The 25,786-nt window shown below is 40.2% G+C and overlaps 1 protein-coding gene across 4 annotated transcripts in view; it reads right to left on the bottom strand.

The window, feature by feature from the left end:
• Positions 1-8,847, bottom strand: part of LOC134528430 (cyclin-G-associated kinase) — a 68,606-nt gene extending 59,759 nt beyond the window's left edge. For all 4 annotated transcript variants that reach the window (XM_063362036.1, XM_063362038.1, XM_063362034.1 and 1 more), the window contains exons 1-4: positions 8,643-8,847; positions 4,693-4,754; positions 1,247-1,306; positions 245-359 (exon numbers count right to left, since the gene is read on the bottom strand). In XM_063362036.1, the coding sequence (XP_063218106.1) occupies positions 245-359; positions 1,247-1,306; positions 4,693-4,754; positions 8,643-8,775 (370 nt within the window). In that variant the 5' untranslated portion in view covers positions 8,776-8,847. The remainder of the gene's footprint in view (positions 1-244; positions 360-1,246; positions 1,307-4,692; positions 4,755-8,642) is intronic.
• Between the last annotated feature and the right edge of the window lie 16,939 nt (positions 8,848-25,786).

The raw sequence follows: 25,786 nt of genomic DNA, 5'->3' as shown, positions 1-25,786 counted from the left end.
GAGTTGGCCATCAAGTTCTAACATTATCTGCGATCTACTGGAGTGTTGGACTTCCCAAGACCACAGATATTCTATGTTGCTGTGGTGTCTGTGTCACAGTACAACATGACGACCAAGGCCAAAATGGCGGACGTGTCAAACGTCACGTGTATGACTTCTCACATCAACACTTGCACAGCTTCAGGAGGGAGGCACAGAGAGAATGCACCGGAGACTCCACAAGTCATGCGAGTGCTGCCGTTACCTGAGCACAGCTCTGTCAGCAGCAGGTACTCGCCCATCCCGTGACCGGACTTGGCCTTGTCGATGAAGGCTGCCGAGTGGAACTGGATGATGTTGGGGTGGCCCGACAACCTCTTCTGGGCGTCGGTAAGGAACAACACCCTGTGAACGCTTCTGAGCTGTGGCCGCTTATTGCTTTCTCAATCAACTTAATTATAACTGTCGGAATTGTCCAAGTACTAATTTTTCTTTGGTAATAACCATTAACAGCTGGTTCTGGTTGAAAACAATATACAGTAGAGTCCGGCTAATCCAAACAAACTGGGGTCGACACCTGTTCGAATTACCATATTTTCAGATTAGCCAAATCTGTATTGTAATACAAGATCGTGTAGTAAAATATGTCTTTATAAACATTGAAAATAAATTTTTTAAATAATTTTTAAAAAATTTTACCCTAAATTTGTTTGGATTAGCCAGGTTTTCAAATTGGCAGGGTTCGGATAAGCGTGACTATGTTGTATGTTTTTATTACATTACATGCAACCAAAAAAAAATATGTACTATTTTTTTTTTCTAAAATGGTTTCTGATATGGTTAATTTCTAAGATGATATTTCATGCCATAACTTTTAATGCTGAACCTTTAAGTTGAATTTCTGTATTAGCAATACCCCAATTACAACTATTTCGGGCCTCAAAATATTTTAACACCCTGAACAACTACAAGAACTATGTGTATAATCGCTGTCAATGACTTTATCAGCACACAAATGAGAAGTGGAGGGGCACTTACTGACTTCCAGCTTGTTAGAACTGTCCATGACTGTACAACAACTGACTCCAATAATCCAAAAGCAAACACGAAATAGAACAATTCCAATTTCATACACATACTTTATACTGATATAATTTCTTCCAATGCCTATTGTAACATTGTTTTGCACGTTCAAAACTTTTGTATTTGAAACAACATCTTTTCAACACGAAAAACCAACGTGATCTCATATCAGTTACAAGGATACAAGGATCGTTATTTCTTGCATGATGTTCTTGTTTGCAGCATCATCAGCTGCCAGCAATCTCTGGAAAACATGAAAAAAATTTTAAAATTCAAACAAATTTCTTTATTTGAAGACAACCACAAGGGGGAAAAAAAATCAGGTAGGGGATAGTAAATACAAACACCACAATATATTATTTTCTTCTGCAAATGTAAATGTGCCCGGGTGTTTTTTTGACTAATACAACAAACATTTGTCACTCCAACTCCTTCAAAGAATTTGACAATAATTGTGCCTGCTTTATATGACATAAGTGTAGAAAAAGACCAAATGACAACATGCCTGAATTTATTTCATTCCCTAGTGCTAGCATACATGAATAATTTATTTGAATGCAGTTAACAATTAAGAAATTGATATATTTAAGAGGAAAAAAATAAAAATCTTGAGTGTGTGGCCCCCACATGCATTAGACCAGAGGCAAAGGTTTTAAAACATGGCAAAGAGTGGCAGCAATTTGCAGTGGCAACTAACAGCAAAGAATGGAAAATATTAGAAGAAGGCGCAAACATTAGAAAAAGCCAACATTGTGTAGGTAAAGTGGGAAGATGTGTCGAGTGGCAACAATATGACGAGGGGAGGCAGATGTGTAGTAAGAAGTAAGGCGTAAAACACGAGAATCATCAAATCTGCATTTAACGTCTATTCTTCGCAGTTTGTCTAATCTTAAACTGTAGTCTTCAACAACACACCTGTCGAATGAGTAATTTTTTTCTTGTTAATCACTGCTATCGTTAGATGGTGTAACTCAAATATGGTTGAATGTAAGAATAAAACCTCTACCATAACTTTCACTAGAAAGTATCATTCTATTAACTTTGATTACAAACTTTTAAATTATTCTATTAAAAAATCCATCATGTTAAATATTAGGTATATATCTTGATTCTATACTATTCATCCATCATCATATTCAAACTTTAATATCAAGCGTGAATAGAACTCATGCACATATTAAATATATTACATTTAATTCAACTAAATTAGATTCTATTCTCATTCTTTGTACATCCTTAGTTAGATCCAAACTAGACTATGGTTCTACAATTTTTAATACCATTAGCAAAACAGACAGTGATAAACTAGAAAAAGTCCAAAATAAGTTAATCAAAATTATAAGTCAAAATAAGAATTGGTAAATATGTAGTTGGGCGGTATTTGCGAAAAAAAATGTTAAAAATCTTAAAATACTTTTATTCTATGCTCTTTAACTTCCTCTTTTCATTAAAAGCGGCGGAGGTAAGAAATTCCAAATACTTTAGAAGATATCGAATTTTTAAATTTCATCACAATTATTTCAGTGCATTCATGTGGCTTTCAACATTGTTTCTTGTTTACGAGTATCTATTTTTTTATTGGATAATGATGTCACGTGATTGTTCGTGATAGGCCAGAATTCAAATGAACCAATACGTGATTATTTAGTTCATTTATTGTTTAAAACTGTGTTTAATTACCGCCTCCAACTTAGGAGAGTTTTTAACGTTTATAATTTTAAAGTCTTATTTGTTATTGTTGCGCAAGTAATAAGTAACAAAAAAATTTTACGTGAGTTGTTACTGTTCATCATTTATCCCGGTTTGTTAGGTCAGGTCAGTTACATTATAAATACTTTAAAACTAAAGAACCATTTTCATTAATTCATATTATTTTTAATGTACGCTTAGTTTCAAAGTATTTATAATGTAACTGACCAGACCTAATCAACCATTTTCATTAATTAGGCATTCACAAACACATGGCAATAAAAAAAAATGGCGGTGGTCGATTGATTACAGGTCTTGTATAGCAAAATAAGAACGGCGATATCTCCTAAAGTATTTGGAATTTCTAATCTCCGCCACTTTTAATGAAAAGAGGAAGTTGAAGAGCATCTAATAAAGGTATTTTCGGATTTTTAACATTTTTTTTCGCCAATACCGCTCAACTACATATGATGAAATTTAAAAATTCAATATCTCCTAAAGTATTTGGAATTCATCTCCGCCGCTTTTAATGAAAAGAGGAAGTTGAAGAGCATCTAATAAAGGTATTTTCGGATTTTTAACATTTTTTTTCGCAAATACCGCTCAACTACATATGATGAAATTTAAAAATTCGATATCTCCTAAAGTATTTGGAATTTCTTACCTTCGCCACTTTTAATGAAAATAGGAAGTTGAAGAGCATCTAATAAAGGTATTTTCGGATTTTTAACATTTTCTTTCGCAAATATCGCTCAACTACATATGATGAAATTTAAAAATTCGATATCTCCTAAAGTATTTGGAATTTCTTACCTTCGCCACTTTTAATGAAAAGAGGAAGTTGAAGAGCATCTAATAAAGGTATTTTCGGATTTTTAAAATTTTTTTTCGCAAATACCGTTCAACTACATATTTACCTAAGAATTTAATAATGATGTTGATTTACACTCTTTTCTTGGGTACTTATATAGAAGAGATATATGAGATGCACTACTTGTAAAAAAAACTTTTATGATAATACATTAAAAAGTAATTATGTTCTTGAAAACACAGAGATAAAAATTTTCTCTTTCAACAGTCATTACCAACCATTGTTATGCACATTAAACAATAACAATATTTTATTTAGCATAGTCAAAACTTTAATAAAAATAACAGCTTAATTCCTTTATTAAATAATAATAATAATAATAATAATAATAATAATAATAATAATAATAATAATAATAATAATAATAATAAACTGTAAAAAAATTTGTACTATCACTTAATATTCATCACTAGCACATATATAATATGTCTCTAAACAGTAAAATTAGTATATTTTATTTCCTCTTTTAAAATAATAAAAACATTGTAGGCCTAATATAATGTGTTATGTTATCTATTTTCTCGGTTGAAGTAAGTAGCTTACCTTAATTCATTGCCCTAGATTAATTATATACAATCCACGATAGATTCAATGTTTGTTTTTTATGTATTGTCCTGTTTTGTTTTGAATTTTGTCCTATTCTGTGTACTTATATTTTGATTTCATGTATTTTTTTTGTTGTAATTGTATATTTGTCTTGGTGCCTGTCATTTAAGGCATTCTTGTTGTAGATAGGCATGTTATAATCACAAAATAAATAAATTAAAAAAATTAATAAAAAATATTCCTGCTCATGTAGATTTTCTCTTTCCTCACTGAGTGCAACATTAAGGGTTACTGCTTGGATCTGGTTGCTTCCCTAGCCTATCACTATTCACACATTCAGCTTCAAGAAAATTAATTACAAAGATATAATAATACATTATATCAATAACATTTCCACGTGATAAACAGGTAACCACACAATATGCAAAACAATAAAAGAGCTAGAATGTAAAAAAGTTTAATAAAACCCTTGTAGTCACATAATTCTAGCGAACCAACTACAACCTACAAAGTGCGGTAGGTACCTTGAGGGCGTACTCCTTCCCCGTTGCTGGGTCTTGTGCCACAAACACAAACGCAAAGCCACCTGCAAACAACAAACACGCACGTAACGCACCGACCCTGATCCTGCGAGAACTGTGTGACGTGCCACACAGTCTCCCGTGCAGGCTGTGCAATCAGAACACAACACAACACTGCATCTTCCCATCTGAAGCCACTGCCAGATTCAAAAATAAGAGTAACACATTGATTAAGGGGGTACCTCCTATTTCAGGTCAAGATTTTATATTTACAGTAATTACAGGTAAACTTGTAGACTTTATCAATTGTATAACTTTCACGAAATAAAAAATATATACAGCATGTACTTTTTGCATAATTAGCTGCTAAAGTTACATTTTTAACGTTTTTGGGTCGTACAAATTAGGAGAATTTAATTTAATGCAGAACTGAAACTTTTTAGGTTTAAGTGCAATGCCACTGGCTACTTCAAGAAATGGTTTGAATTTCTTTCAGAAAATATTAATTAATTTTACTTGGCATTTATAAATTCTCAAATTTGTTACGATTTTGACAGCCAAAAAACATGAAATCAGTTTTTGTGATAGAAATGCAAACCATATCATGAAGTAGCCAGTGGCATTGCAGTTAAACCTAAAAAGTTTTGGTTCTGCAATAAATTAAATTCTCCTTGTTTGTACAAACCAAAAATGTTTGAAATGTAACTTTGGCAGCTAATTATCCAAAAAGTATGCGCTGTATATATTTTTCATGTTCCTGAAAGTTAAACAATTAAAAAGTCTAAAAGTTGATCAGTGATTAATATAAATATAAAATCATGACCTGAAATGGGATGCACCCCCTTAACCATTAATTTCTGTTAACCGCCATCGCCTAAAAAAAAATTTGAGTATCACAAAACAAATGGCCATCTTTAAAATTGTCCACGGATTACAACTCTTGCATGTATTGAATTCATATTGATCATTTTGTTAAATTAAATACAAATTACGGATTTTTTTTTCTTCTTTTTTCTTTTCACTTTTGTCCCAAGCCCACAGTGAAATCGTGTTACTGTACACATGCATTCAGTGAGTCCAATATGTTAATGTTAATACATTAGAATAATACAATACACAATTTTAGAATACCAGCAAAATTTTAAAGTTTTGTATTAATATTCATCAATATAATCCTAAATTAAATATTAATTAGCATATCTTAATGGTTTTAGTGTTATTATTGTGTATGCTTTGTATTATAAACCACGTATAAAATTTTAACCATATGTGTACCATGAAATTATGGCAATTAAAGGAACTACACAAATTTAATGTAAAAAATTGGTAAACCTGGTTTACCTTTATAAAGACTATGCACATAGTTCATTGTTAAGGCAGCAAAATTGTAATATTCCATAGGCATACCACTCCAAGATTTGCAAACAGCTTCTGGCTGTACCACCGCTACCTAGACACAATGCTTTACAGCCAGTTATATGGTCTGATCGAACACTGCTGTGAAACTTCGTACCTAATATATTAAAAAAACATAATATATAAATTTATTTTACTTCTAAATTGTAAACCTCATTTGACAATACATTACCATTATATAATAAATGGTGAGTAGTTTTGATGGATTTCACAACAATGCAAATGACATCACAAACATGACATCGCTTATGTCATCACAACCCCTACATACTTACTTAATCTCCTATTTCACTATTCTAATACCATTTGTTATTTCAATACAACTCATCTCCCATCCGATCTTTAAATTCTACAACCAATATATTAACTGGAATACCAACAACACATCATTATTCTCTATTTTATTGAAACTAATATAATAAACCTTTTGTTACTTCAACCACCAACTTTCTTTCATTGACCTACTTTTATGACAGACATTTCCCCTTTATCTTTATTTCATAACAGAATAAACAATTGTAATATACACTGCATTGTTTCCTGAACTTGACCAGAAAAAAAAAACAATGAATTGAAAAAATATGACTCATTTGTATTTTTATAGAAAACAATTTTTTAATGACTAACTGATAGTTATGTAGTATGTATAGTTATGAGTCCTGTATTTGTTTTGGGTTAGTTCAATTTGGTCTCTCTTTGGACATCTCTTTCACATACAATATTCCAGAAGCAGTATGGGGTCAGTTCTAGAATGCATTGCGGCAAGTTGGGGAAATGAATGACATCACACAAGTAGGCAAATAACAGCACTGAGATAGTGGTTTTTCATATTTTGGTATCAGTGTAGTAGAAAATAATGAGTTTTGACTGTTTTCCAAGTCTTTAGTAGAAATGGAAGGTAAGATTGTGCGAGTTATATGAAATGTAAGTGGAGTAAATAAAGAAAAATAAGGCAACGAACACATAGATATTGGAAATAAACTGTGTAACAATGGTACACGAGACGTAAAAGTACAGAAGATGGAAGTTAAGAGAGTATGGCAAGTATATGTACATACGTAGAATCATGTCATGTGTATGGAAGAAATAAGCGTGACTGTTAAATAAAGGTGTGGAGAGTAAGGGTACAGTATGTGAATAAATACTATGCATCCAAATCCAAGTGTCAACCCTTGATAGGGATAATTTTAAGCATTATGAAGCACCCAGACTTGTTACGTGTGGTAGCAGGTAACCTGACGTATAAAGGAATTCTGATTACATTTGATACACATGATACTGTGTGTTATAGTTGGTTACAACATTACTACACATATGGTCCAATGGACCAACCAGTCGAATATGGATGCTTTGAGTAAAGAATAGTAAATGCAGAATTTTTTACATATTTTATTGTGCAAAATAGTTTTTGGATATTTTTAATTATAGAAAACAGTCCACTACTGTCTAGTATGTATTGCAATACAGGTTTTAAAAATTACTAAATTTTGCAGTAAATTTTTTTTGGAAAGTAGACTATAGTTCCACCCTGTCTAATTTACTTTGCGATAACAGTATTTAATTTGTTAAACATTCAATATTTAGGGATAACTTTTTACTCTGTATCGTGAAGTAGTCTGAAGTCCTACCCAGTCTTTTTGTGGTACGGGTATTTTTATTTTCAAAATTAAAATTTCCCACAACTACTATTTCTCACCATAAAATTTTGTTAATTCTAGCGCACTCTTATATTTCATGTCATAAGTTGTAACATCTAGACATCATTTCTTCGATAATTAAATATTGGTATCACAAAACAGAGTGGAGTCCGGGGGAATATAATCCAGTTTACTAAACCGAAAAAGCACAATATTAAAATAAAGTGAAAAATACTATGTTTATTCTTAGCCACTCAAAAACCCCATATTTCCGCAAATGTACGGGTGGTAATGACATAAGCTACACTATCTTGGTGAAGCCATTTATAGTTTTATGGAATCAGGATCTAGAATAGTTCTGCAGTATGAACAATTTTTCACCATGCATGGTCAAATGTTCCCAGGTCACTCAGGCTATGACCTCAATGATCACACTCTTGAGCAGGAGTTGTGATGGTATACCTAGTCGTCAGATGTAAATGTAAACTTTCTTGTTTACAAAGAAACATAACTTACGTAATATTTAGAGTGCCTTCTTATAAAAAAGATAACGTAGCATTTAAAAGATAAAATTCTTTTAACAAAAAGGTACTAGTGGGTACGTAAGTTTCAATCAGATATATCGACAATATTAACATAATTCTCAAGACTTCAGCGTATCTGTTAATTAATCACAAACGAGTAGTTAGAAAAAATTTTTGACCTCAGTTAATTTAGTACTCAACTTTCGAGGGAGTTGCATGATAATGCAGTGATTACAAATATGATAATGAAAAGCGTAAGATTATAACATTATAAAACGTTGGCCAGTATAACCGTTAAGTCCAAACTTGCCACGTTTTGTATAGAAGAAAAAAAACCGGAAAGCGCAAGCAACCCAGATCTGTCAAACTAGCTTACCTTCTGCTATGACTCGTTTAACCATCAATTTGACATTTCCAATTTCTACCCATTTTCCAACAAAGTCATTTTCTTGACCATTTACATTATTGCTGCTAAAGTAGCCGAACGCTGACTTTAAAAGTTCAGACATGATCGGCTACGTTTACGAATAAAATACAAAATTTATTTAACAAAAAAATACATCCCACCAGACTGAATCTTCTTTATGTCATAGAAACATACAACATTTTACATCAACTCCCGAAGATTCTAAACCAAGATAGAAAAAAAGAAAATCGAAGAGTAGATATTTTTAAGAAAAACCGTTAAAGAGAAATAATCATTTAACTTCCAGTTTCAAAGAATTAAAAAAATTATTATACTTATTTATGCGATGGGTAAAAAAAATCTCAGTGTCAAGCACTACCCCTACCTTCCTCTCATTCTTCTCCTGAACTGAACCACACTACAAGCCGAAACACACTCATCATCTAACACATTCCAATCCTCTATCGTTCTTGCAACCATAGCATTTTTACCCCTTTCCGTATATCGTTCTTTAAAGACCTTGATGCCGACCGCCAACGCTCCTCTAAGTCGCATAGCCCGCTATGCCTCATCAACGACTCACGAAGGTGTGTGCACCGAACGCGCTCGTGCGCGCAACGGAGTGTAGAAAGTGCAACGGGGCGAACGCCATGTAACAAGTGCTACATCGGCAGAAGGATCCGGCCAGGTGTGGCATATCCCTCCGCGAACTATAACAAATGTTTATATATTTTTTCTACAGGATAGTATTAGACATTATTTTCATTATTTAACACTTTATTTTCTCCAAAATTATGTTTCACCGTGGGCCTTGTCCCGAACCTGGCCGGTTCAGTTTCCCGCGAAAATCACACGGGCCGGCGGGAGAGGGGGGTCGCGCGCGGTGATAGCGGCAGTATCGTTCCGGAGCTCACAGAGGCCGACAGCCTCCGCGCAACACGGGACCAGCATTTCTTATTTTTCACTGATATATATAGTTTTTCAATAGTTGTATAATCCCGCAAATCTTTTTTCCAGTCCCGTGGTCGGCCTCGACTTACCGAGTGGTATGTAACATAATTATTCAGTACTCCAGGACGAGCGTTTGATGTGATACGTTAGTAATCTTGCTCAGGATTCTAGTGTGTTATGTTAGGGTTTGTTTTTGTAATCATCGCATCATGTCGTGTATGACCTTACCGGGTAGTAAAATCGTGAGCCGCCACTGAGTGAGAAGTCGCGCGTGTGACGTTTCGTTTCGGGACAACTGTTACGGCCAGGACGGGCAGCACTATGTATAGGGCTGTGCCGGAATAAATTAATAAGAAATCAGCCGGTATTTTCTTGTTCTTTTCAGGCGTCCCGAATGGCCGAAACAGTTCGGGGGGCCCTACTGTGTCGAACCACTGCCTCTAGCCACAAGGCCGAATATACCCTGAGATTCCGAACAATACTTAAGTCACTTCAAATTACATAGAGGTAGCGGGGTTCGCGTCAACCTTCTTGGTGTTATCCCTCCTACTTCTAGGCTTCCCCATCGCAACTATTCTCCCCAGCTCTCCCAAACCTCCCAACAAGCTCAGCACTTAGTACATCCTTACTGGCCTCGCCTTCTGCCTTCTGTACTTTAGGGTCACCCACCCCATTTCCTGCATCATCTCTTTTGGAGCATACTCTCCCTCTTCATCACTATAAATTCTCCTCCACTTACCCTTCACACAACTAGCTGCTCTCCTCTGCATACCCTCCAGATCCCACTAAAGCACTACTGTTGTGCAGCATTGTTGTGTAGGCCTTTTCTTTTAATAAACTGCTTCCTCCCCTAAGTAACCCTAAACAATCTTTAGTGACAAAACTAAGCAAGTAAACATATATATATATATATTGTGCATCATATTCTGTAAGATACTTAACCTTGGGTTTCCAAGACACAAAATTAAGGAATAGATTTTGGCTATGGCATGCCTGTACACTAACAGTATTCCAAATGCAAGATAGGACAATGCAAAATGTATTTTTAGGGGAATTTGGTGTCCTATTGACGTCGTACTGACTGTGACAGTGAAGCCCGGTCTCCACCCCGCCGGTACCGGACCCCACTGCGAGACCGCACCCCTAGCCTAGCCTATGCAGGCTGACGCTGCCCCTCCCCCCTCCTCGGCCAGCCGCAGTCAACGGCAGTCGACAGCGAGTCATCAACTAGGATGGACGTGAAGTTCCCCGCGTTTTCCATCCGTTCAAGTAACAACCGTCCGGTAATTACGTGCGTGTGTTTATTGTGTTCAGCCACCATACCCTAATCAATAGCCTAGAAGCTTAGTAGTGCATGCTGGGGCCGACGACCTACCACAGCAACAGCTAGACGCTTTAAGACTAGCCTGGCGCCCTCCTGGAGAACTAACACCTCAACAGAGACACTAGCAACTACTAGGCTCACCCCGGGTATCGAGCTCAAGACCCCGGGTGATGGCATTTGGCGCCCATGTGTGCGACAAAAATTAATAATTTCAGTGTTTTTCCACGATCCGCCAACACCAAGGAAACCAGACAGCGTAAAATGGCCATATTGTGCGCGTGAAGGAATTACGGTTAGACAGGAAGGTGCGACCAGGACATTGGACAAAGGGTCCCCTCCCTTTCACTTCTGGACATTCCAACGGAGCGAGACCGACCTCCCCCTTCTACTCGCCGGAGCTAACGTTCTTCTCTTTGTGCGACTGTCCGGGCAGCAGCCCACACCTCTTCCCCCTTTTAACCACCCGAGCTGACGCTCTTCTCTCTGTGCGACCGTCCGGGCAACAGCCCACACCCCTCCCCCCGCTTCCCAACCCGAGAACTACTTTACAGCCCAACCTGCTTCTCCCACCAGCCGGACCTATTGCTCTACTCTTTGTGCGGTCGTCCGGGCTGCGGCCTGACGCGCCACCCCTCCCTCTTGTGCGCATGCACGAGTCCTCACCCTGACTACATCAAACATCACCGGACATTATGTGTGCATTTCTTTTATAGTGGAAAAATTATTACGCGATCTAATCCTTCTAAATTATATTAGCTACACCACATCACCTGACACCTACCAGTGACGTCAACAACACAATTGCTCACCAGTAAAATGTTACCACACATTTCAACCACAGTCTGTGCAAACTGCTACCTACCTAAGGGAAGGGACCTATTAACAGGGACACTACCGTGGCACAAAACTTGCCGATGCGCACCCGACACCTTAAAATTCCCGATCAAGCAGGAAACAGTAAAGCCCACATGGAAAATGCAATGGAATCCTGTGTGGTAAGGGAAGAACGAAGCAGGGCTACCAACAACTGCACAGCCTGCCCTAGTGACCACAGCACCAAACACGTGCCCAGCAAGCCACACTGTGCCAAACATATCAAACCTTGCCTCAATGTGTGTGAGCCTGCTCTCTTCTTAGGGATGGTACCGGACAATAATCACCATCATCAACACCCACCAGACCATTGCCGCCACATATCCACACACTCTTCGTAGAGACTGGCCAGTGTCAACACATTTTGCAGATCGCTAAGTTGGTTATTCCTAGGTATAATGTGCGAAGCACGATGTCCAAGTTCCAGACATGCACAAGATACTTGACTTTTACGAGTTTCAAGTGAGTTGATCGACCAAGACTAAGTGTAATTTATGCATGTCTAGACAAATGCAATAGCGAAAGAAGTGTCTGCGACATCATCAATACTTCATTCTGAGAGACATCGATTTTTCATGTTACCCTCAATCAACATCCAGCCAATTCTGAAAAAGCTAGAGCCCAAGCTTGTGTTAAGTGCACAATGAAATCTGTTAAGTTATAGGAGAACCACATGCATCAGCTTTGTCAGGAGAAAACCACATTTACTTCACAGCACCTCTCTAATGGTTACATAGCAGCTATCATGCTTGTCACAGCACACACCATAGTGTGCATTGCAACGATTATGTGCATTACATGATTTAGACAATTTTGGGGCCATTTAAACCTTGAGAGTTATAGAAGTAGAGGGTCTAATAATACGATATTTCGATAGTGGATATCTATAGATTTTTAGCACCTAAAAGAGGAGACGATGGTGGGTATCCAGAAGAGGCTGCCACTCAAGACAGATTCATCTTTTAACATCCAGTGGCTAGTGAATGTATCATTGCCTGATACCTCTTCCAATACATTGTGAGGAACTACCAGAAGAGGTATGCTTATTATTTAGTCAGTACAGATGCTTCCGGGACTTGTGACACTGCCATATCGACATCGTGCTCTGTATAATGGACCTGGGAATATTATACATAACACAATTTCCAGGGGCAGAGCTTCGAATCTAGAATATATGAATTAAGGTTAATGAATGCTTTTGGGACTTACTCTCTGTACTGCTGCTTACTGCTACTCTTGTTGGTGTATGCTTACTGCTGGCGCCAGTACCATTAATAGTACTCGTTGATTTATAAATAGACCCTTTTGTTGTGTGTGTGTGTTGTCGGGACGATATACACTGGCTGTCACTATTTTTCAAAAAAATATATATATACATATATACATGTGTCAATGGTACTGTTATGCTCTTGTACTGTGACCCTTAGAAACATGCATAAAATGTTATTTATCATAAAATGCACACTTTTGGACACAAGTAGCTAGGTAACATATATCAACACATATGGATAGAATTCAGGTTTTTATTATTAAGAATAAAATGGCTATTTATCAGGGACAACTAACATATGTGTAGAGATAGAATCAATATTAATATCTTATATATAAAATTCTCGTGTCACAGTTTTCGTTGCCATACTCCTCCGAAACTGCTTGACCGATTTTGATGAAATTTTTTGTGCTTATCCGGTATCTATGAGAATCGGCCAACATCTATTTTTCATCCCCCTAAATGTTAGGGGTAGTCCACCCCTAATTTTTTTTTTTATTTCCAGTTTTTGGTAGGAAATCACCATGGCAACGGCTGTTGCTTTGTTGATGCTTCATTCGTCTCTATGGCAACGGCTATTTCATTGTTAGTGCAGTCCTCATCACCGTTGAAATTTTGCAAGTACTTTAAATATCAAAAATTGCCCTTTTTTTCAAGTATATATATTTTACAGACTTGAAACTTGAAACTTCACAGTAATGTTCCTTATGTTACGCAGGATGACATTTTCCGAAAATTAGATCTAATGGGTGGTTAAAACCAGGCAACAGTGGGTACTTTGTCTGCATGAGAACAGTATTTTGCATTGTTCATGCCTTCTGCGTCTCCATGGCAACGGGCATCGCGCGGCAGTGGCGTACCCACAACGAGGGGCATGTATTATGAGCGGCGCAAGAGTGATCTGCCTGTAGACTGCCGTAGCGAAGTACGGGTACATCAGTTGTACGTTGCGTGCACGAGTCGGGTAACCATCGGTGCTATTCATTTTCTCTCCGGTACATTATACAGCATTGTAATAAATTTTCACTGAATTTTTTTTTATTTACCATTACTATAAATGGGAGATGTGGCTTAATTTTTTTCCATTAGTACCTATAGCCGTGCGAAGCCGGGTCGGGCAGATAGTAATTAGATAAAAATCACAGAAAAACAATCCTAACGATACTGAAAATGGCTCGTGGATATACACTTATGTAAATTAAACATCAGGATTATACGTAGCACACATGAATCGTTCACAAAAGTTCGTTAGTGTAAGTTCAGAAAATCAATCAAATGATGTTTTTACGGACGCATTCTTACATAACATAAAGATGTTTGAAATTTTAGCACAATTAATTAGTATGATTATTATTGATGTTTATATTTGGGTTCGTATTTGCCTTGGCTTAACTCAGTTTATATTGTAGAGACACGAAACTAGTACTGCCGTTTCACCTCTGGGTATCACAAAATAAAATAATAATTTAAATCTTGGAAATAACAATTCATAACATAGTTCATGATAATTGACAACTTTTACGTGAAAACTAATCAGTTTGTAGTCAAATCGGAGTGATTTACGACGAAATTACATACAGCTGGGTATGTCTATGGGCGATACGAAATGCAAGATCTTTACTTACAGATTTTCACTCCTAATAACATATCCGTCAGAATATGCCCTTATAATCTTACACATTATTTATTTATACGTCGATTAAGCTCATCCTGGGTGTCGGATGGCATAATTTAGAGGTGGAACGCAAAGTATCAACAAGATACTTTTGAACTGATACGCGCCTGTATCAGGAACTGCATTCGAGTACACTTAAAAAGTATCAAGTATTTTAATATCAGGTCATAATTCGCCTGGAACAACATCACGGCCAATGTGCGCAGAACAGGATCGCAGATGATGATAAGTTGGGCGGAGCTTGTGAAAGGGGTGGGAGCAGGAACGACGAATAAGGGATAAAGAAGGGAAATAATGTAGGGGAGGAAGCGCAGGGGAAGGCGTTGAAGGAGAGGCGCAGAGCGAAATTGTTACAAGTCGTTTTGTTTATTGTCCTACTTCAAAGTAGAGGTGGGTTGTTACAGTAATTTTCGGTATCTGTTCCAACCTAATACTGATACAGCATTGTATCATGTTACAAGTCTCTGATACTTCTGTATCAGACGGTCCCAGGAGGCAACAAAGCTCCGCGTACGCAGACCGTGCGACCGGAAGGAGAATCTGATACATAATTTATCACGCCTGGTAATTCTCTACCTCTGATACTCTCATGCCCGCCTGATACAACCAGTATCAATCAGTTCAACATTCACTGCAGTTCGTCCTGGCCGTGTATCACCATGTTGCGGGCTGTCATGCTTTGTAGTTAGTATCTTTATAGTGAAATAAGGAATGGATAAGTGCACGAAAAAGACTTCATTTGTGTGGAATTTTTTCACGGAAAATAATGAGTTTGCTAATTGTAATTTGTGTAAACAAAAACTGAGTTATAAATCATCGACTAATCTGAAGAAACTGACGCCGACCGCCAATGCTCCTCTGTCGCATAGCCCGCTATGCCTCATCAACGTCTCGCAAAAGCGTGTGCACCGAATGCGCCCGTGCGCGCAGCAAAGTGCAGTGCGTGCGACGAGGCGAACGCCGTGCAACGAGTGCTGCGCCGGCGGAAGGATCCGGCCGGGTGTGGCATATCCTTCCGCCGCACTACAACAAATTATTTTAATTATGTTTTCCACAGGTTTTTATTAAACATTATTTTTCAGTAATTAATAATTCAGTCTTTGCTAAATCATGTTTCACTGTGCGATTTGTCCCGAACCTGGCCGGTTCAGTTTCCCGCGAAATTCACACGTTTCCGCGGGAGGGCTGGCGGGGGAGGGGGGTCGCGCGCGGCGACACAGTCAGTGTCCTTCCGGGAGCTCGAGAGGCCGGCAGCCTGCGCGCAACGCGGAACCTTCAACCTTTGCATTCACCGACCTGTAGTTTTCAATAGTGTAATTTCTTTTCAACCTTTTACGTACAGTTCCGCGGTCGGCCTAAATTTACCATGAGGTACTTAACTTAATTCAATCAGTGCTCCAAGATGAGTGTTCTACGTCATACGTAAGTACTGTGGGGAGATTATGTGGATTTACGTCGGCGCTTCACGCCCAACCTAGCCTACCGGCTACATAGTTTTGGCCCGCACGGGGCAGCCAGCAGGCGACGCGTGCCATCGAACATAATAACGATTCAGTCCCTGGGACACACCTAGACACCACGTAGAGTCGCCGGAGACACGGGCCTACGTGCTGCTAGCCCAGTTTAATTAGAGTTAGGTCATAGTGTAGTGTATTGTGCGTCAAGAAATCATGTGCCATATCAAAGTGTATTTTTTGTAACTATCGCATCACGTGTACAAGTCCGCCCCTCACGCGCATAAAAATCGTGAGCCGCCACTGAGGAAGTGAGCTGCGCGTGTGACTAGTCGCGTCGGGCAAACAGTTACGGCCAGAACGGGCAGCACCATGTGTGGGGCTGTGCTGTATTAAATTCACCAATTATCTTCAGAAGCTTTGTGTTATTATTCAGGCGTCCCGAGCGGCCATAACAGCTCGGGGGGCCCTACTGCATTGACCCCTACCTCTAGCCACAAGGCCGAACCTTCCCTGAGATCTCGAACTGAACAAAAATCACGTCTAAATAATCAGAGGTAGCGGGAACGGCGTCACAACGAGCATTACTCCTACGGAAAGAGTGGTAACTTCCATGTTAAATGCGTGTCACAATAAGCAGACTGCTATGGAGCGACCGCAGCGATACCATGTGTGTCGTGGTAAAACCTGAACTAACGAGCGTGCGGCGCATGCTCATTAGGAGCCCTTTTTTTTTAGCTGCCACGTGCTTGCTTTTCCCGCCATACAGAAAATTAACGATTTGTTTGTAAACAAAGATGCAGAGAAGCAATACATTCTTCACAAAGGATGTTACTTTATATTATTTTTTAAACTAAATTGGTCAATTACTTTGATATTGCCTTATAAAACACTTGTAATGAATTTTCTCGGCAAATCATTATGTACTAAATCGAAACAGGCGTAACTCGGACCTATTGCATCTCTGCATGTTTATTTCTAAAAGTTACACTCGTTAAATACTTAACCTTCTTTAAGCTTTAAATTGCAAAGAAAGGCTAATATTCTTGTTAAGGTGCCTGATATTATCTGGTTTGTACCATATGAAACCCCGACATGTCATGTTAACCATAATAAATATATTGCCAGAATGGAATCACTTTCGTGAGCATTTTGTTTGGTTTAAGTTACCATGCGCATGTATAAAACGTACCTATATTTTAAAAACATACAGGCCTCTAACCCAGGTGTGAATACATTTAATTACACTTTTTAACACATAGGTCAGGGATGTTCTGTTATGAAATGAATCTAGTTATCATGTTCGTTACTAAAGTTTTTTTTCTCCTGTAGGCCTGACTAAATCCTACTTTGTTACCATTAAAACCAATTTTACCACAACTGGTATTACAGTTTCAACCCCCCCCCCCCCCCCACCCTTCAGTGGTTTTATACACAGTTAAACATTAATAACATATTACCTCAAAATGCTGAATTACATGGTACACAAATAGGCCAAAATTGCATTTTGTAATAGATTCTCACTTATAGAATGGGCCTTAAATGTTGGCCAGCGCATACAGCTGGCTTCGCAAGGAGGTGGGAGGGAGAGTTTCACCACAAACTATGTGGCATTCCTACAGACCATGACATCTTTCTGCACACTGCAAGCCCGACCAAACCCCTGCTTGGCAGGTCCTCACAAGGCAGCAGTAGCTAGGTAGGTAAACTATCTTTCAGGCGGAGCAGCAGTATAATAATATAATAATAATAATTTACACCTGCAATTGGGCTTCCGCCCGGTGGCAAGGAGTTCCCACCCCCCAACTACCCTCACTCCTCCTCCCTCTGGAGCCTCCTTCGTAAGTCCTTCCCTCCTCCCAGATCCAGTGTCCTCCCCTCAAGTTCGTTCCACTCACGCCCCGTCCTCACAAGAAATACCTGTCTTCCTCTCTCTGTCCGTCTCCATTCTCTCTGAATCTTCCACTCATGATCCCTCCTTCCTCGATACAGCCCTCTGTGCAACCTAGCTCCCAGCTTTCCCCAGCCCCCCTCCCCCCCCCCCCACGAATTACCTTATTCATTCTCACCAGCCTTTCCACTTTCCTCCTTTCTTGCAGTGTGTCCCACCCCAGCTCCTTCATCATCACCGATGGTCTGTGAGTTTCCCCCATCCTGCCTTCGCCTTCCCTTCTCCTCCACATATTTATTACCCATCTCGCTGCCTTGCGCTGCACCCTCTCCAACTCCTCAATTTCCTTCTCCACATAGGGGTCCCACACCGCCACGGCATACTCCAACACTGGCCGTACCAATGTCACGTACGCCTTTTCCTTTACATTCCTACCTGTCCCTTTCAGTGTCCTGCTAAGCAGCCCTAACCCCATTCTGCCCTTCGTCACCACCTTCTTGACCTGCTTTCCCCACCCCAAGTCGTTCTGCAGGATCACTCCCAGGTATTTATACTCCTCAGCTTCCTGGATCACCTGTCCCTTCCAGCAGTACACTTTTCCCTCCACCCTTCTCTTCCTCGTGAACCTCACCACCTTTGTTTTCCCTACATTTATACCCATTTCGTTTTTCCTCGACCAGCACTCCAGTTTCTGCAAGTCCTCTGCCAGGTGCGCCCCTTCCCCCACAGTTTCATAGAGCACACAATCGTCCGCAAACAACCGCAGCCTGCTTTTCAACCCCTCCCCTACATCATTCATCATGATCAGGAAGAGCAGGGGTCCCATGACACTGCCTTGTGGTACCCCTGACATCACATTTCCCTCTTCAGACCATTCCTTACCCACTCTCACTCGCTGGATCCTGTCCCTCAAGAAGTCCCCTGTCCAATTTACCACCCTCCTGTCCTCTATCAACCCCTCCACCTTTTCCATCACCCTCCTGTGCGGCACCCTGTCAAACGCTTTCTCAAAGTCTATAAAAATAGCGTCTACCTGCTTCCCCTCATCCACTGCCTCCACCAAGTCCTCCAGCAGCCCCGCCATCTGCGTTTCACAGGAGTAACCCCTCTGGAAGCCGTGCTGCCTCTCATCCATCCAGTCCCTTTCCTCCACCCTCTCTACTATATACTTCACTACCAGCCTCTCCATCACCTTGCCTACGTTAGACGTCAAGCTGACCGGCCTATAGTTGGCTGGGTGTGCCTTATTCCCACTCCCTTTATAGATGGGCACAACCACAGCCTCTTTCCACTGCCTCGGCAGCTGTCCCTCCTCCAGTGACTGCGCATACAGTACTTGCAGGTACTTCCCTATCACCTTCCCTCCCAGCTTGAGGTGCCTGTTCCCTATCCCATCTGGCCCAACCGCCTTCCTCACATTCAGCCTCCTCAACTCCCTTAATACATCATCCCTCAGTATTTCCAACCCTCTCTCTCCCCCTGACTTCTCCTCTTGTGCTCCGCACCATACTCCCCCGTTTACAAAAACCGATAAGTATTGTTCCTGCAGTAAACGAGCCTTTTCCAGGTCACTCACACACTCTTGCTCTTCTCTCCCCTTCAATACTGGCAGTCCCTTCTCCCCCTTTACTCTCCTAACATATCGGTACAGATCCGCCCAGTTTCCCCGCCCCCCTTTCTCCATCATCCTTTCCATGTACGCATCCCGTGCTTCCCTAGTTTTCTTTCCCAGTTCCTTCGCCAGCTCCTTCATTTCTGCGTTTAGCCCCTCCCCTCCATGCTTCTTGGCTCTTGCGTGGAGCCTCCTGCACTTTCGCTTTAATACCTTTACCTCCCGTCCATGGTAGGGCGGGTCGCCACCCTTTCCTACCCTCCTTTGGGGTACGAAGCACTCCACCATTTGCTCCAATATGCCCCTCAAAACCTCCCACTTCCCTTCTAGTTCTGCAATCCCTTCCCACCTACAGAACTCCAATTCAAGAAATGCCTCCGCCCCTGCTCTATCCGCCCTGCTCCACTGTCTTAACACTTCCTTCCTACTTTCCTTCACCTCCCTCCATCCCATATCTATCTCCACCACCGGGATTTTGTGGTCACTGATGCCCTCCATCACCGTAGTGCCTACTACTACCTCCACAGGCCTCACCAGCACCACATCTAGTATGTTCCCAGATTCCCCCTGTCCTTCACCATTCCTCATCCTGGTGTTCTCCCCCACCACCTGCTCCAGTCCACTATTTACCAACTGGGTTGCCCATCTTTGCTCCCTCACCCCCATTTCCTCTGGTCCTTGCTCCCACACCACCCCTGGCATGTTTAGGTCCCCCGCCACTATCACCCACCTATCCTCCCTCAACAGTGACAGCCTGTCCTTTACCCCTTGTATAACCGCCTCCCCTTGCCCTGGGGGTCTGTACACTGCCAGCAGCATGAAAAGTTTCCCTTTCCCTTTTATTTTCAATTCCATTATTTCCACACTTTCCCCCACCCATTCAATCTTTCCTACTAGTCCCTCATGCACACATACCATAATCCCTCCTCCTGTCCTGTTCCTGTCTCTTCTAAATATTTCATAGTTTGCCCCCTGCAGTTCCCCATCCCTTATTTCCTTGTCCAGCCACGTCTCTACTGCTATGGCAATGTCCACCCCATATGCTTCCACGACACTCCAAAACTCATCCAACTTTCTATAGACACTCCTACAGTTTATCACCGCCACTCTCACCCGCTTTCTTCCTTCATTCACTTCCTCTCTCCTGATCCCTCCACTCCACCTCCTTCCCTCTACTCTTTCCGCCCCCTCCATTGACAGTCCTAATCTCTCACCTTCCCCTATCCGCTCCCTTTCCTTCCCCTCATTTCTCCGTTTCCCGAATGGTCCCCTCCTCCTACCAACGCCCTACGCATTTTTTCGACCTCCACCTCCAGGAACCTGGCTAGCTTGCCTTGCCCTCTCTGACTAAGATGGATGCCATCCTCGCTGACATCTACCTCCCCTAGGTAGAGGTGGGTCGAAAAGTATCAACATGATACTTTGTCACTGAAACGCGCCTGTATCAGGAACGGCATACGAGTACACTTGAAAAGTATCAGAGACCTTAGTATCAGTTCAGAATTCACCTGGAACAACACCACGGCCAATGAGCGCAGTACCCGATCGCAGATGACGGTCACTTGGGCGGAGCTTGTGAAAGGGGAGGGAGCAGGAACGACGAATAAGGGATAAAGAAGGGAAAGAATGTAGGGGAGGAAGCGCAGGGGAAAGCGTTGAAGCCTTGAAGGAGAGGCGCAAAGCGATATTGTTACAAGCAGGGCTGCCACTCATGGGTTTTTCCACCCAGATCTGGGTTTTTCCAATGGTGTTTGGGTTTCTGGGTTTTTAAATAATGAATTCCAACAATTCTAGGTTTTTTATAATTTTAATTATTTTTATACCTAAAACAATAATAAAGGTAGTAGCTACTGTATCTGTTGCAATATCTGTTTGATAAATGCAAACAAGTCTATGTGTTTCACACACAAAAATACATATAAACACAAAACTAGTTTTCAAGAAGCTAAGTCGAATATTAAATTAGACACATTCTTCAAAGAGGCTTGCAGAACACAAAACCAATGCAACAATTAACCTTCAAACCAATCTTGTAGAATCAGACTCTGAATAAAGACTAACGTACATGATGCAGTTTTATAAAAACATTTACCGGTTTAAAGAATGCAGTGATGGTGTTTGTTTTGTCATGTATATATTTGTAGGTTTTTTTATGATATGTGCTGGTCCAAGAATTACTTATACAGCCATTTTGCTGCAGTGTAATTTTCTTGTATTGGTTGTATTTAACCGTTTTCAGTCTTGTAAGGTAATTAATTGTTTTATATTAAAACCAGTTATGTTTATATTTTTGAATTAGTACGCAAACATTTTCAACGATAGCATTTTAGACGCATCTGGGTTTTTTACCCATGTGTCTGGGTTTTTTTTTTTAGGTTATCTGGGTTTTTCATGAATATCAGAGTGGCAGCCCTGGTTACAAGTCGTTTTGTTTATTGTCCTACTTCAAAGTACGCTCAGTGCGCAGTGCGTGCACCGTCTCGTTCAATAATAAAACTAATGAAATTTTAATATTAAAACAGATAGGTACATTAGTGAGCATACTATATCAATGTTTACGTTTCAAATGTTTCTTCAGATTAGTCGATGATTTATAACTCAGTTTTTGTTTACACAAATTAAAATTAGCAAACTCATTATTTTCCGTGAAAAAATTCCACACAAATGAAGTCTTTTTCGTGCACTTATCCATTCCTTATTTCACTATAAAAATACTAACTACAAAGCATGACAGCCCGCAACATGGTGATACACGGCCAGGACGAACTGCAGTGAATGTTGAACTGATTGATACTGGTTGTATCAGGCGGGCATGAGAGTATCAGAGGTAGAGAATTACCAGGCGTGATAAATAATGTATCAGATTCTCCTTCCGGTCGCACGGTCTGCGTACGCGGAGCTTTGTTGCCTCCTGGGACCGTCTGATACAGAAGTATCAGAGATTTGTAACATGGTACAATGCTGTATCAGTATCAGGTTGGGACAGATACCGAAAATTGCTGTAACAACCCACCTCTACCCCTAGGTGTTTTCCCACGTTCACATATCTTCCTCCCATCTTATCACAAATTCCCTTCATCTCCCTGTTTGCCTGCTCTATCCGTCCTGCCGGGACTCCTTTCCTTGGGAGAACCCCATGAACTACCAGGCCCGTCTCCTGGCCCCATTTCTTTCTTATTTCCCTCACAAGGTTTTCCAATCCCTCCTTCACATGCTCTACTCCATCCGCATAAATTACATCATTAGTTCCGCCCTGTATTATCACTGACCTCACATTTCCTTCCCTCCTCATGCTCCTTACCACTTCTGTCAAGTCCCTCAATCTCCTTCCGCCCCTGAATGTTCTGTACACCTCCTCCCCATGACCCCTAACCCTAACTCCCCTCATCATTGAGTCCCCAATCATGAAAATTTTCTTCCGCTCTCCTTTATCCTCCTCTACTCCTGCAATCTCGCTTCTCCCCAACAATTTCTTCCTCCTAACTATGTCCACCTCTTCCCCCCTTTTCCTCTCCATCTCTACTGTAACAAAACCTTTCCAGCCCTCTTCCAGCCCCTCAGCAGCATTCCCACCTGCTTCCAGGCCCCCGTTTCTCACCACATCAGCCCAGTGGTCTCCTCTCACCCATTTGTCTTTCCCATCAGTCTTTCTACCCACCACTCCCTCCTCCCTGTCCCTCATCAACACTTCTGGTTTCCCATTATTTGTCCCCTGCCACACCCTCTTCCTGTCCCCGGTCCTGTACCCCCCCCCCTGTGTTTTCCTCTGCTCCTCAAGGGACCTCAATTTTTCCTCTAGATCCCAACACCGGTCTCTTTCCCTGTCTCTATCTCTTTCCGCATTTAGTCTTTTCAATTTTCCTTCTTCTACCTCCTCCTTCAAGTTCCTTACTTCCGCCCTCAGCGAATTTACCAGTTGGCCTAGCTGGCCCAATTCTTTCTCACACTTTTCCCAACCTGTCCTCATCGAGTCCACTTCCCTCCTGTTTTCATTTACAAGTCCCTCCATTTTTCTCTCCCTCCCAGCTAGGTCCCTTTCCAATTCCCTTTTCCATCTGTCACACTCTTGACAAGATTTATCTCCTCCTCCTTCCACAATCCTTCCATTTAGCATTTCCATTATCCACTCCTGCATCTCCCTCCACCCAGGCCTCACTGCTCCTCCTAACCTCACTATCTCCTGTCTCTGAATAGGATCCCCTTTTTCCTTCGTCCCCCACAATCCCGTGCACATGTCTTCCCCCTTTTCAACCAACATTTCCCTGTCGGCTTTCTCCTTCTCCCCATTGCATTTGTCACACCACCACACTACATCCACTAGGCTCTCCAGACCCGCCATTACCCCGCCGCACTTTCCGTGAAACCACCCGTGGCACCCATCACACTGCACTCCCTCATCCCCCTTTTTCCACACCTTCTTACAGCCCTTACATCTAACCTTACCTCCCATCCTTAATAACAACCACCTAGCCACGTGTCCTTGCCACCGAGCTTCGCTCCGAATTTCAAGTTCTCCCTATTCAAACCCCCTTTCACGCAACTTGTGTTGACTTTAGAAAATAACACCGCACTCAGTTTAAAACTCCATCACACGCCTCAGCAGAAAATTTCAACTATAAACGTCCTAATTAACACAGCCGAGAACACCACACATCCAACCGCGCCGCCATTTTCTATATGCCAGCCAGCCAGCCAGCCATACAGACTATACATTAACATATTGAGAAGCGAGAACATGTTTATACTTTACTGACTACTCAGTGAAATTGCGCTGTTGCACTGCATTGCCAGTCGCCACTTCTCAGAATATTTTTTTGCAGAATAAGAAGCATCTTGAAGGTTGGGATATAATGTAGGCTAACATTGACCCATAATCAACACTGTTAATATTTGTTGAACTATTCAGGTTTTTAATCAGAATATATAAAACTAAAGCAGAATAATTAAATATAGGGTCATTCCATGAAACACAGGACATAATTAGTGGCGGGGAAAAAATCTGTAGGGGAATTTGTGTTTTCGTCATTGGTATCTAGGGTATTTCAGCAGTGTTATTTGACCCGGTTCAATTCCTCTATGAGCATGTGTTTCCTGCTGGTGGCCATTGTTTCCAGCCATATGTGAAGATACCTGTTTCTAGTAAGAATATATATCAACTTCAAGGTAAGAAAACTTAAAAATAAAGTAGTATGTTGTATTATTAGATATTGGTAATTGAAGAGCACAATCTTGTTTTAAGTTTATGATATAAAAAATAAATGACTGTGTAAGCTTTAAATTTAATTATAATGTATTTTGATAGCTAACCTAAAAAGTGTAATGTGAGTTACTGAAAACATTAATTTTTGTCGCTGTGCTTTTTGTATGCATACAAAGAAATTAATATTACATATTCTCATACTTTCATGCATGACTACTTTAAAGAAATTTTACTAGAAATTAATTTATTTATATTTCTTATAGTAAATGATTATTGAATTATGTAACGTGAGTTACTGTGTTCATGCACTGGGTTAAAGGAAGCAAATTTATTGCTAGCAAAGAGAGCATAATAGTTTTAGTTAACATCTATTACGAAGATAAAAGCGTAAAATTTTCATTTTACTGTATTAATATAAATAATAATGTAAACGTTTAGAGAAATCTGATTGTTTTGTTAACCAACATTAAATGTTAAATGAGAATTACTGAAAATGTGAACTTATGTGCTTTGTCTACATGCAAATATATTTGCATGCCAAGAGCATACTTAACCTCAGTACTGAATATTACAATATGGTATAATAAATTATTAATATTTAATTAATTTACATAAGGGGAAATGACTGTAACTTTGGTTGCTACAACTGTATGCATTTTATGTTCCTATCCTGTAAATTAACGTTATAATTTTATTTTGTGATTTTTTTCTAGAATGCCTTTAACTGCAGCTGGAAAGATGAGGCAGAAAAGGCAGAAACTTAAGGATGAGGGCAAGTACAAAGAGTACAAGCTAAAGCACAGAGAGACCACGAAGAAATACAGAGAACAAAAGAAGCTAAAAGAACAGGCATTAGGTAAGCGT

Source organism: Bacillus rossius, chromosome 1 (genome assembly GCF_032445375.1).
Source record: "Bacillus rossius redtenbacheri isolate Brsri chromosome 1, Brsri_v3, whole genome shotgun sequence".
Lineage (NCBI taxonomy): Eukaryota > Metazoa > Arthropoda > Insecta > Phasmatodea > Bacillidae > Bacillus > Bacillus rossius.
Note: the sequence above shows the minus strand (reverse complement) of the source record. Positions and strands in the feature narration are given on the sequence as shown.